The sequence below is a fragment of the Furipterus horrens genome, unplaced genomic scaffold (genome assembly GCF_987537825.1).
Source record: "Furipterus horrens unplaced genomic scaffold, mFurHor1.1.pri manual_scaffold_1, whole genome shotgun sequence".
NCBI lineage: Eukaryota > Metazoa > Chordata > Mammalia > Chiroptera > Furipteridae > Furipterus > Furipterus horrens.
The window spans coordinates 95,198,241-95,211,640 of record NW_028327171.1 but is presented as its reverse complement, the minus strand read 5'-3'; the positions used below and the strand labels follow the sequence as shown (position 1 = coordinate 95,211,640).

The following is a 13,400-nucleotide window of genomic DNA, read 5'->3' as shown; positions in this document are numbered from 1 at the left end:
ACCCAAGGCTTAACTCAGAAACTTTCTTGGAATAACTTGAAAGCTCCTAACATAAGAGGAAACTCTGTCAAGCAAAAATGAGTAAGAAGCAAACACCAAACTTTATTATATTTCTACCCTCATCCTCAACCTCAGAGCACTAACTCACACACAGGAACAAAATACTGTGAAAAGAAAAAAAAAACACAAAAACAAAAACCTTCTCAGCTGGGCCTTCAGGGAACAGGGGACAGAAGTTAGACACACCCTGTTGTGTGAGCAGACAAGGGGAGAGAGCAACTCAGGTGACAACAGAAAGGAAACAGGAAGAGCTCCCAACTGCTCTGGTCTCTGAGCATTTTCTTACTTAGATTCCTATATGCCCCTTCAATTTGCATTTGTTTACGTACATCATAAGGTTTGCACTTCCTGTGTGCTTTGCTTACCCAATTAGCTTGCAAATTTGAAAATCTCACAGGGATATAAGAGGGAAATGGGACAAGTAAAAGGAGAAGTGGGAGGAGATCAAAAGAATAGAGGGGGAAAAGATGTTTAATTGTGTGTGGGACCTGACAAGGCATTTGAAATGCAACTATCTCCTCTGAGTGAAGTGTCTACCCCTTAGCCCTGTGTCAGCCTTGCATTTTTGGTCACTCCATGGTGAGGGATTTTTTTCTCCTTTCTGTTTTGCTCTTTTCTATTCTGCTCCCTTTATACCCAAATACACAATGTCAGAACTGTTTCCCTCACACTGAGGCCATTGCTTTTCATCTGATCCAGCTGACCAACAGCAAAGTGATAATAAAAAGACAAGGAATTTTGCAGCCACGTAAGATGCAGACCTGGCTCTGTCTCTCCATTGTTTTGTAGTTTTTAGTAGCAACAGCTGGGTCCCTTGGGTGATCCCTCGTTTTAAGAAATACACTTGCCTTAAAGGCAATACAACTTTTCTTTTCGAATAACATACTACCTCTGCTTCATTTTTGTCTTCATGTTGAAGACATCTTATTTCATACAGAATACATGTCTTATTTCCTATAGAGCACATCAATCCATGTTAACAGTCTCATGGATAAACAGCAGGTCCTCAGATATGTAATAGTATAATTTACAGATCTAGGCAGAAGGTACAAAATCTCTGTCTAAGCCAAGGTCAATTTGTACTTGTGCTAATGTGTAACAAATGTCCTGTTGGGTTCCAAATCAGGCAAGTATAAAAAAAAGAGGGATGAGGACTCATTTTCAATAAGAACCGAGAAACAGTTCACTCAGTACTATATTACCATACTTAATTAAAACTACCATTTACCATACTCATCCTTTGATAGGAACTATGCTAAGTGCTTTACATAGATTATCTCACTTAATCATCAAAATAATGTTATCCATGAAGAAGGTACTATAATTATGTATTATGTTTGTTATATAGAAAAACAAAAGCTTAGAGACTTGAAATAACTTGGCAAAGATGATGTATATGGTAAATGACTGAGCCAATACTAAAATCTGAGCTACCTGACTCCAATATTGTGCAGCCAAATGATGCCCTGTACAGCTCTCCTTATTTCTATTCACTCAACCACCATCTCCCCCACCCTCAACTCCATCCCCAACTGAACTCAAATATATACATATATATATACACACATATATATGTGTGTGTGTGTATATATATATATATATATATATATATATATATATACATATATTTTTTTTTTTTTTTTTTTTTTTCCCCTGGAAAACAAACAGTCATAGGACTAGGGCATTGTAAGGTGGTGGTGGAGGAGGTTCTGGTCTATGGGTAGACTGTTCTAATACAATGGTCTTATCTCTTTTATTTATTTGTTTGTCTGTTTTTAATTCTCACCTGAGCATATTTTTATTGCTTTCAGAGAGAGGAAGACAGAAAGAGAAAGAGAGAGAGACAGAGAGAGAGAGAGAGAGAGACAGAGAGAGAAAGAATGTGAGGGAGAAATATTGGTCAGTTGCCTCCCCCATATGCTCGAACCAGGGGTCAAACCTGCAACTTAGGTATGTGTTCTGATCGGAAACTGAAACTGCAACCGTTTTGGTGCATGGGATGACATTCCAACTCACTGAGCAACCCAGCCAGGGCCATGGTTATGGTCTTATTTCTTGATAGGAAATGGAAAGGAGATAATAAATTCATACCTGCTTGCCCCGGGCAGCTCTATTCCTCCCTTAGCATAACTTTCATGAGTTATTTGTTGTTCTTTTCTTATATTACCAGGCAACTTTGCCTTGAGTTAAAAATATTCTATTTCCAGTGCATTTTCTATTTTTTGGCTAATGTTTTTATTCTTTTTGATTAGTAGAAATGGAAATCAGTTATTTTAGGACCAACTAATATAGGGTGGAAATTATTATGATCATTTTTCAGATGTGTTCAGGGAATTGACATGGCAGACCCCAGGTAAAACTTATTTCTAGCCAGAAAGGAGCTAGAACTTAAACCTAGGATTCCTGTCTGCAAATGTAGGTGTCCAAAGCATGTTTGTGTGAATGCTACATGTCCAGTAGTCTCTTTGGCATTCTTAGCTAAATATATCCAAAGCTATTTTCATAAATTCCCCACAAACCTGCTCTATCTACGTTGCCTCCTATCTCAGCAAATGGTACTACCACTCAGGTGTGCATGTTAGATGCCTGGACATCAACTTCCATTTTTCTCTCCCCTTCACTCATACTGCCATTGTCCTATATTACCAAGTCATATCTCTTTTATATACAATGCATAAAATTTATCTTTTTCTTCCTACATCTGCCCAAACAACACCCTGTCTCCTCTGGGCTACTGGGATCGTCTTTTAATTTTTCTCCATTTTTTCCCCTTTTTCTGCACCTTCACTTCATTCTTATACTTGATCTTTTTATAACACAGATACAATCAAGCCATAAATGTCATCCCATCATTTGGCTGAAAATACTTCAATGTCTTTCCATGGCACTTAGATAAAAATCAAAACCTCAAACATGGCTGACAAGGTCTTGCATGATCTGGCCCTTACCATATCTCACACTTCATCCCCACTGACATTTTCCCATTTTCTCAAACACTACAAAGCCCTTCATACAAGCTATTGCCTCTCCCTGATCACTCACTAGCCTCCCATCTCTGAAATGGTGTTAACTCTTACTCTTTCCTCAGACCTCTGATCAGATTTTGCTTTCTCAGAGATAATTTCTCTGACCTCTATTATATGCTCTTTCACAAGACCATTGCAATTCTTATTACTTTTCAGTGTTGCAATTGTACATTTATTGGTGGAATTATGTGATACCTTCTGTATCCCTTACAAGGAATATCTGTTTTTGTTCAACCTTGTATACTTAGTATCATGCCCAGCACATGGTTGGCACATGACACACATTTGTTAGGCTTACCATTTTCCTGAATGAGAATGTTGTAGATCTTAGTCTGAATGCCCTCTGGGTACAGAATAAAACTGCACTCATACTTCCCACTGAGTGAAGAGGATATGTTCCTTAAGTGCAGAGTCCATTTTGTCACATTCCCAGGAATTTCTGTGAAAGTCACTAGTGACTTGCAGGGAACCCCATTGGCACAATGGGTGCCATACTGGGGATGATAAAGAGCAATGAGATCCAACTCCTTGGACCATTGCATTTGTACCAAGAAGCCTTTCTTCTGTGTTTCACAGGTCAGGTTGACATCAGAGCCAGGTAATGCATAGATGTCTTCTTCTGCATTGAATTTTCCTCCCCATACTCCTGAAAAGGAAGAACATGAGCCATTAGTTTGCATGATTCACATGCAGTGACTTAATTCTAAACTTGTGTACTGTGGTGAAATGAGGGAGCAACAGAAGAATTTTCTCCCTAGCTGCCTGAGGGGTTGGAGAGAGCTTGTGTATGACCCAAAGAGAGAAGCATGAGTTTCAGTACATATGAGGAGGCACTTACTTAAGGGCACTTGAGGAACTTACTGACTTCTGAATATTTACTTCTTTGTCGGTTGGTCTATGTAAAAAAGAACTTAAGGTCTCTGACTACAGGTGAATAAAATTAAGACTAGCTAAAATTGAAACTCACCATCAAACTTATTAAGGCAACTATTCTTACATTTAATACTATTGACTTTTTTTTTTTTTGGATGAATCAACACTTGTGTGTAACACGCAAATAGTACTTTTTAAAATTGCAAGAATAACTACAAACTATTATGTATGGAAATTTTAAAAAATATATGTTTACAAGAGGCTTTTATATACACTGTCTCATTTAATCCTTCTCTAATACCAAAGAGTGATGTTGTTAACACTTCAAGGAGGAAACTGAGGAACCGATTAAATGATTTGTTCAGAGTCACACCTCAGTAAAAGAACATGAATTCGACTGCCTAGAGTCTGTGTTCTATCTATAATCTCATAACCTCCAAATGTCTCCCAAATTGGTTGAGAAGGGTAGGAATTTTGATATTCAATATATATGAATTTGAAAGGGTCTTCATTCCCATGTAGTTAGTGTTCATGAAGGGAGGAGAGGAGAGAATACTTCAGGTAAAGATAAATCAATGGTTAGCATCATCTATAATCAATGCTTTGAAATATTAGAGATAGAATTTCATATAGACATTCACTCCCATCAGTGCTCAGCCTGAATGGTACAGGTACTTAAAAAATGTTAAGTATTGAGTTTTTGACATTCCTTCAATACTGTAGGCCTCAGTTTTAGAATTAACATGGAATACTTTTACAGAAATGATGTATTATTGTGACTAGTACCACAGAAACTAACAAAGGGAAAGATAAAAAGATGACAAGCAACTGAGAAGAAACAAGGCTCTTAAAGGTACTTGGCAAATGGGAATTATTGCACTTTTTATGGGTAGGCAGAGGTTAGTAAAGTTTAATGTAGCTCCCTGTGAGCTCCCCTTTGCCAGATCATATGTTTCTGATCCTATCTACAGCATTATATTACAAAGTCTCCTTTGATTTAGAAATTCTCCTTAAAAATCTTAGTAGTTCTATCTGAAAAGCCAGTTAATTCTTAAGACCCTCATACTGTGAGATACAGAACTAAGCTTTTCTCTACTATTTTAAAATAGGCCCTTTAGGCACCATTTCCCACTGTCATAAGGACTCCACTATGTCTCCCAGGTCTCTACCTACATGTGCCTCATTAAAATTCAACATATGTTCAACTCCCAAAGACAGCATTTGGAGGAGAAATGTTCATTATATACAAAAGAAAAAAAAAAAAAAAAAAAAAGAGTAGTTGAAAGAGAGAAAAAGTTGAGCAAGGATCTCTGAGCATTGATGGCTTTGTGATTTATTTATTTGTAGTATTCCAGAGTTGTTTTGACTATCATTTGGAGAGCATTTTATTTCCAAGACACAACATTTCCCCATTACTCCAGAGATCCTCTTAGGAAGGAAATGGGTAAAAATGTCTCTCAGCAGTGGCACAAACCACCCATTCCCTTCTTGGTTTTAGCATTCGTTAGTAATCATTTCTAGACTCTAACAGCTCTCCCATAGCTGCTGCTTAAATACATAACTGAAACCCTTGGTAACTATCTGCCTTTGGTGCTCAATTTCAGCGGCAGTGACAGACATTTTAAATGAACAGAGACCTCATTTACCCCCTAAAGTGGCTGATTTGACAAGAAAGGACAACTGCAAGCCTTACCCCTGACAAAGTGTATCTGGATGATGGAATAGACAGCACAGTATGTCCATTTTCTCTCCATCGTCTCCTGAAGGCCTCACACCAGCATTTTCATCGTGATCACAGAAGTCAATTGATGCCTTTAACTAAGCAAACTCCAGACACCCTATTTGTGCTGAAAAACCCCAAATCTACCACACGCCTGGGTCTGTTTATCACTTAGCAAGACCCCAGGAAATGAAACGTAGACAGGAAAGTAATGTGGTTCAGAGCTCAGTATAACCTTCAACGGAACAATGCTGAAATTGTTCTCTGAAACCTTGTGTATCACCTTTGTTAAAAGACTTTTCAGCATCCAAAGATTTTCTGTCAGGACCTCCGTGTCACTCAAGCTGCTTCTAAGATCTGAAGAAATCAAGCAGAGCAGTTCACAATGTGCTTTTTATACTTCTTTTCAAGAGCACAAAGTCATTTAACAGTTTTGAGCTTTGTGTCCTTTATAATAGTTTTTCTGTTCAATTTAAAAATATATTTTCTTTACAGAATTGCTTTGGAGTAAAAGAACAAAAAATTAACACATTTAATTTTAATAAAATATGAAAAATAACTGAGCATCAGCTATCAAACCAAATTTTATTGTCTCCTCTCTTGCAGGGAAACCTACATTTTTGGGGAGTGGAGGCTCCTTTTCTACCTACCCCATGTCTGGAATTGACTAGAAGTTAGGCAGGGAAGTCTCTCTCCCTGCTGGCTGCAGGCCTATTGTGCTGATGGCAGAAAAGCTTATGCCATATAGAGAAAGGCTGAATCAAGCAGAGCCCAAAGACAGAGAATCTCCTTCCTCAGCCAGCCACCAAGCCTGTTACATCTGCTTAGTCGCTTCCATTTGCAGAGGACTGAGACTGGGGGGACATGATGACTCTCCCCTCGACAGATGCAACTGTATAGTTTTCCAGCTTCGAATAAAATAAACCATCTTCACTTTCCAACATCAAGAAAACAAACATTAGTCTCAAGACCACAGTGTATGTTTAATAAACAAAGAACAAGAATGAGTAAATACATGTGTCTACATACAACTGTATGAACAACTGGTGAGATATTCTATGGCCTCATCTCACTACTACACTGCTACCTTTGACAGCACCTAGAAAACCTGAAGACAAAGGAGAAGGCTGAGCTTCATTCCTGAGGTGATAATTTTTTGGAGATAATTTTCACCAGATTGTCACCATGTTTCATGTCATCATGCCATGTCATTAAAGTATATACGGACCTGTCCAATGCAAGGACTTGGTGGAGGGGGAGATATAGATAATGCTGAGACATGAGGCATCATCCTTGTCACTGAGGCGGTTAGAAATTAGCTGGGAGAAGAGAGATTAGCATATGGTGAAATGGGCTTTCTGTCTTCCTGGATGTCCAGGCTGCACTGTACAGTATCACTGCAAATACTTACCATGACAAACATCAAGCTTACCATTACTACTCAGCTAACGGTGATTTCTGCTAAGGCCAGAAGATGGTTACCTATTTCCTAATTTAGGACTCTCCCAATATTTATTCCAGCTCCCCTCCCCTCAACCTCCCCACTAAGTCTCAGAGAGGGTTGTGGAGTCCAAAGTCTTCGTTCTTGTTGCCTTTATTTCCTCTTCATTTCCCCTAGAAATTCCAGTAAATTACAGTGATGGACTACAGAACCAAAGGCAGTGCAAGAGATGCATTGGGAAGATCCTGATCTGTAGTTTGGTGTCCCTGCTAAATTGGGACACATTACAAGCCTGGGGAAGAAACTTTGTTACCTCACTCCACTTCTCATATTAAGAAGAATTAGCCTAAGTGGAAACCAATAGAAATCTAAATTTATTGAGTTCTCTAGGAGCAATAACCTGCTTCTCTTGACATTTTTACATATCTCCTATTTCTTATTGCTTTAAAGTAAAGCAACTCTATAAAAAATTTAAAAAATAAAATAAATCACTCTAAATTCAGAAAAAAAGAAAATTGTCATTCCCTCCCCATCCCCCAGAGTTACAGATTCACTTTTAATGGAATCCTTACCTCTCATTGAGTTGAACTACTCAAAGCACTCGCTCAGTGGCTGCTGGGCAAACTGGCCCTCTGTGGGTATTTATTCACAGCCTGTTTCATGGTTCTTATACTTAGAAACCCCTGCAGCTTGGAATTATCAGATTTGACTAGTTTTCCTTTGGGACCCACTCAGGCTCTAAGAGAGGAAAAAATTCAGATGCCCACAGAATCTTTATTGAATGCACCTGGTGTCCTGCAGCTGCAAGACCAGGTGACAGCCCCTTAATGTCCGTTTGCATGCAGCAGGTGGCAGCAGCAGCCTGCAGACCGGCACAGCTCTCCCAGATGATGGAAATGTTTGCTTCCACTGCCTTTCAATCCCAATAGTATTTTCTAAAGGCCCTTTCAGCATGGGGATAGGCATTCTCTAAGCTTAAAAATAACTGTTCTGTGGAAGTCATGTCAATCTCTTCTATTGTCCTTCCTGCTCACCAAATCCCAATTGCACAGCATTTCTTGTGTCTTAGCGTATAGCCTGCTGCATATAAAGAGAAATCAGAAACAGTCAGTTTCACACACAAAAAGAAATCTTGAACTTCTTGAACTTCAGAGGCAAATTCAATTATTTACAAAGAGAAGCAGGGACACACATTATTTCTGCTACTGGCAAGCCATAACTGTGTGCTTTGGACAAACTTTTTCTATGCTCCATCTAAACACTTATCCTCAATGAGAAAGACATTTTCAGAAATAGGAAGTTGAGCAAAATGGCAAACTTAGTTTAGTGGTTTTCATAGATGTTATCTCAAGCATTACTGAATTTGTCTTTTATTCTGTTCTTTACTTATACAAAAATATGTGGAGTATTATATTTCTCTCCCAAAATGTTTAGAAAGCATAATACTTAATATCTTTGTTACTCAAAAAGTAGTTATTGAGTGCCAACTCTTAAAATATTTTGAAAAGCCATAGTTCCAGGTGATTTAAAAATATAAATAATAAAACACACCTCTTGCCCCTTAGGCACTTACATTTTGCTGGAGAGAAAACATTCCTATACACCAAATTAGTTGAGTAACATAATGTGTAGGACCGAAAGGGTAGGAAGGACAGGGCTTAGGAAAGGGGAGATCTCCAGGGATCAAGTTGGGTAGAAACATCTGAATTGTGGAGCCTAAGTTTGGCTTTATATTATAGAAGTGCATCTGGTGGAATCCATGAGGTAAGTTACCCCAGGCAGAGAAAACAGTAAGAACCAACACTTGGTAGTATTGAAGTTAAAGGTTAATTCAGGGATTTGGTTGTTACCATTGAGCAGAGACTTTACTGGGGGCTTGGGGCCCACAAAATTGTCCAGTCAGGGAGCTTAGATTATGGAGGGCTTTGAATTTTAGCCTATAGGCTTTTTTCTTATGTCAGACAGAATTATAGAATTTTCAACAAAAGAGTAATATATTTAAATGTAACATTGGAGAAAGAAGAATGAATTAAATTGACATATGTAGATTGAATAAAAGAAGGGAGGAAAGAGAAGCAGAATATCTGTAGGGAATTTCACATTTCCTTTGGCCTCAGAGGGGAAAGCCTGCGGATTGGCAGTGATTACCATGAGAGCGATGGGGGCAGGTACGTTACTAAATAGGGGAGGTGAGGCTTGTTGTCTGACTGGACTTGGAATCAAAGTCTCCTGTAAAGTTTAATGCATCAGATTTAGGAAAAGAGAAAAACTAGTAGAGCTGGATTCCCGCTGAAAGGGCCACCCCACCCAAAGAGCAATTGTCAAAGGATCACTGGACTTTGGATGGGAAGAGAGGAATCACCGGTTAGGGTACAGCACAGATGGCCTGCCTTCCTGAGAGCCCAGTTCCTTCTTTTGGTTTTCACTCAGATTTTATGAGTTTTAGGAATTACTATCTAATGAAAGAGAAAGAATTTTGCGAGGCTTTCAGCATAGCAATCTGTTTTACCATCATGATTTCCACCATGCTCAATTCTATCTATTAAAGACTGGTTTTGATTTAATACATTTTTCCAATGATAATATCAATATCTGCTCATTTCCAGAAAACATTTAAAAATATTAACAAAGAAAATAAAAATCAGCTGGACTCCTAACCACCCAAAGACAACCAATACTTATATTTGCCTTACATCTTTCTACAGTTTTACATAAATATACATACATGAAGAAAAGTGATATTTACTATTTTTACCATGGGCACTCTAACTTGTGCTTTTATTCACTTCACAATATATCATAGACGTACAACATGTTATACAACAAAGATAAACTTTTTTCTTTTTAAATGATTGTATGATGTTTTATTGTATGGATGCACAGAAAAATAATCTGAAGTAAAATAAGTATAAAACTTCCACCTAATGTTTTACTTTGAGAAATACAATTATGAAGTTTAACTGAATAATTATAGTTAGTAATCTTTGAATGTATCTTTTTAGTGGTAAATTGAAATAAGGGTGGAGAGAGAGAGCTTGATTTTTGCCAAAATGCTGGGAAGCTAATGTTGACTCAATAATGGCTCAATATTGTTGAGTTTTGCAGAAATACATTTTAGAAATCATCAATATTTCTAGAGTAAACTTAATATAGGCAAAATTAGAAGAAATATTTTAAATTCTACGTTCTACCTGGTTTCAGAACTTGGAAATTGATTTAAAATGCCTCCTCACATTCAATAAAACATTGAGAAGTGTTGCTACTGGTTTTAGAAAGATTGCATAAAGCTAAATCGCATACTGAGATCCTTTTGTAGACAGCTATAAAAATATTCTTAACTATATTGTATTTTTACAACTGTAGATTCACATAGAAATATTGTGTTTCTATACTTGGTGAAAACAATAGGTTAGGTAAAATCAACCAAGGACTGGATCTGACCTTTTGCTAGTAAAACCCTGACCCACATCCTGCATCTTTTTCAACAATTTCCTTTTAAATGGAGTTCTGAGCATGAGAACAAGAAGGAAGGAGGGAGGGAAGGGGGAAAGAAGAGAGAGTGAGAGAACTCACACATTGGAATTTCTTACTTTTTGTGATGGTATAGCTCAGCGCAACCTCAATTAAGTGATGCTATCAGGAAATATATTGTCATTATTAGCATTTCCTTGGTAACTAAGAACGAAACCAAATTCTTGGAGGAGGAAAAACTGTAACGGAGAAAGGAAATGATAAGAAAGTCCTTGTTGCAGAACATTTTTAAAAAATTTTTATTTCATATTCCTGGCTCAATGAGAAACCTTGTAATGAACATTATTTTATTTTATTTGGTGAGTGAGCTTCTTACAAAGACCAGGAACATTGCTCTGAACCTCAGACACCAGAGTGGACTATATGAAGATAGAGGATAGTTGTGAATCAAACCATACTTCCCCCTCCTGAAAAGAAGTCTAACTGTTGAAAGGTTTGCCTCTGTTGTGGGAGAGTTAAAAGCAGAGGCATGAGCATGCGCTCACACAAAGGGTGTCTATTTTCTGCCTATAGAGCTAGAAGGAACTGTACCAATCAGCTAGTAAAGAAAGAGCCCTTACTTTTACAGATGAAGAGACTGAGCTCTGAAAGTTAACAGTGTCTTGCCCAAGGTTAAAGAGCTTGTCCTGAAGAATCCCATTCGTGATGTTGTGCAACCACCACCTGTATCTAGTTCTAAAACAACTTCATCACCCTCAAAAAAGCCCCAGTCACTCACCATTCCTGTCCTCTTCAGCCCCTGGTAACCATCAACCAACCTTTTGTGTCTATGGAGTTACCTGTTTAGATGTTTTACATAAATGAAATCATACAATAATTTAAAAAAGAATCCCATACTTCTTGCTATATTGTATTATATTACACTATTAAGTTACTTAGTTTAACATAATGAATAGTTAAAACCAACCATTCTTCAAATTAAAATGCAAATATCTGGACAAATAAGATCCAATTATAAAAACTTTAATTCCCATGACATTTCTATTAGCCTGTATCTATACATTATGGAGGAAACAATATTGTAATATATATATTTAAATATATTTATTCGAGACGCTTCTGTTTATGTTTTTTAAAAATTAATTAATTAATTAATTAGTTTGTTTACTTTATTTTTAGAGAGAGGGGAAAGGAGAAACAGAGGAAAGGAGAAACATCACTGTGTGGTTGCCTCTCACTCACGCCCCCAACTGGGGACCTGATGTGCAACCTAGTCATGTGCCCTGACTGGGAATTGAACCAGCGATGCTTAGCTCGCAGGCCGACGCTCGATCCACTGAGCCACAGCAGCCAGGGTGTTTGTGTGTTTTGTTCACTTTCTTGCTCTTCAATTTGATTTCCTGGAGGAACTCTAACCAACTCTCTGGGTGAAATCAGGCACATTATTTTTTATCCAAGGTGTTGAATTAACCTCATACGGATGTGATATAACTCAGTATCAATTTATTTTATTTTCACACTTCTTTAGCCATTTACTATGCATTTTCCCCTTGGTTTTGCTCTGAAAAGATAGTATAGATCTCCTATTTACATCTCCAAACAACTCTCTTTCTCTGTATAGCCTCTCTTCCCTCCTCAGCACACACAGCCCCTGGGTGAATGGGGACGCTGCTCTAATTCCCCCACACCTAGCTGGGAAGGCCACATTTCTAGGAGAACTAGATGAGGGTGCAAACAAATGAGCAAAGAAAAACACTGTATGTGGAGAGTCCTTTTGAGGAAGCAGATGATTCTCAACGTTTTTCTATTCTAAAACAAAATCATGGCTTTTTGCTTCTGAGAATGTTAGAATCTCCTTAGAATTAGGAGTATGTGTATCAGTTTCATGCTCTAACCATAATTATGGAACTATGGGATTTCAGAAGAATAAGCCTCTTTATTTCGTAAATGAGGAATCTGGTGTCTAGTGGAGAAAAATAATAAACTTGAGGCTACAGAGTTAGTTATGCCATAAACACCAACTGAAGGATTTGGCTTTAGCCTGGGCCATTACTTTCCCCATAAAGATTAACCATGTTACAGATGTTGCTATTTACATGATCAGGAATAAAGGAACTAGGCTGAAATGTGGGTGCTAACTTGTCAACCAGAATCACTTCCCAGTAAAGTGAGTCACCCCTATAGCTTCACAGCACTGGTAACTCAAATGTGCGCTTCTGTGACAGAAAATTGCACAACACAATGTCATCAGAGATCCTGACAGTTACTTGTGAGAGGTGTAAACCTCAAATGTCAGCTCTGTAAATGCCCAAGTTTCTCTTTTCACACATCTATAAAGCATACACATGTTTGAGGGGAACCCAACATTTCATCACAGCTTGCCAGACCCTGTATGACTCGGATGGCCCTGCTCCCTCTCCTCCCTCCTCAGTCCCACTAGAGTCCTGCTTCCTCTTTCCTTTCTATCCCTTAGGTGCTCCATGTCCATTAAACCCCAAGTTCTTTGCATTTGCCAATTTATCTACTTCAAATACTCCTCCATAGACTTGTTATGTGATTGAATTCCCTCATCCTGAGGGCATTCAAATGCCTTCTCCTCTGCAAGGGCTTTTCCTGATTTCTGTAACTACCTAGGTGAGCCCCCATCTCCCCTTCTCCAACTGCCCCATGAATTTCTGTCACATCTAGAGCTATAACTGTATTTCCTTCATGGTGCTTATCACCATGAGAAGTTAGGTTGCTTATTTTCTTATTGGTATGTTGTACCTTCCATTAGAATATAAACCCTGTGAAAATAGGGATTTTATGT

General features: G+C 38.1%; 1 protein-coding gene across 2 annotated transcripts in view; it reads right to left on the bottom strand.

The window, feature by feature from the left end:
* Window positions 1-5,803, bottom strand: part of CD96 (CD96 molecule) — a 94,929-nt gene extending 89,126 nt beyond the window's left edge. For both annotated transcript variants that reach the window (XM_090262383.1, XM_090262453.1), the window contains exons 1-2: window positions 5,653-5,803; window positions 3,385-3,732 (exon numbers count right to left, since the gene is read on the bottom strand). In XM_090262383.1, the coding sequence (XP_090118509.1) occupies window positions 3,385-3,732; window positions 5,653-5,713 (409 nt within the window). In that variant the 5' untranslated portion in view covers window positions 5,714-5,803. The remainder of the gene's footprint in view (window positions 1-3,384; window positions 3,733-5,652) is intronic.
* Between the last annotated feature and the right edge of the window lie 7,597 nt (window positions 5,804-13,400).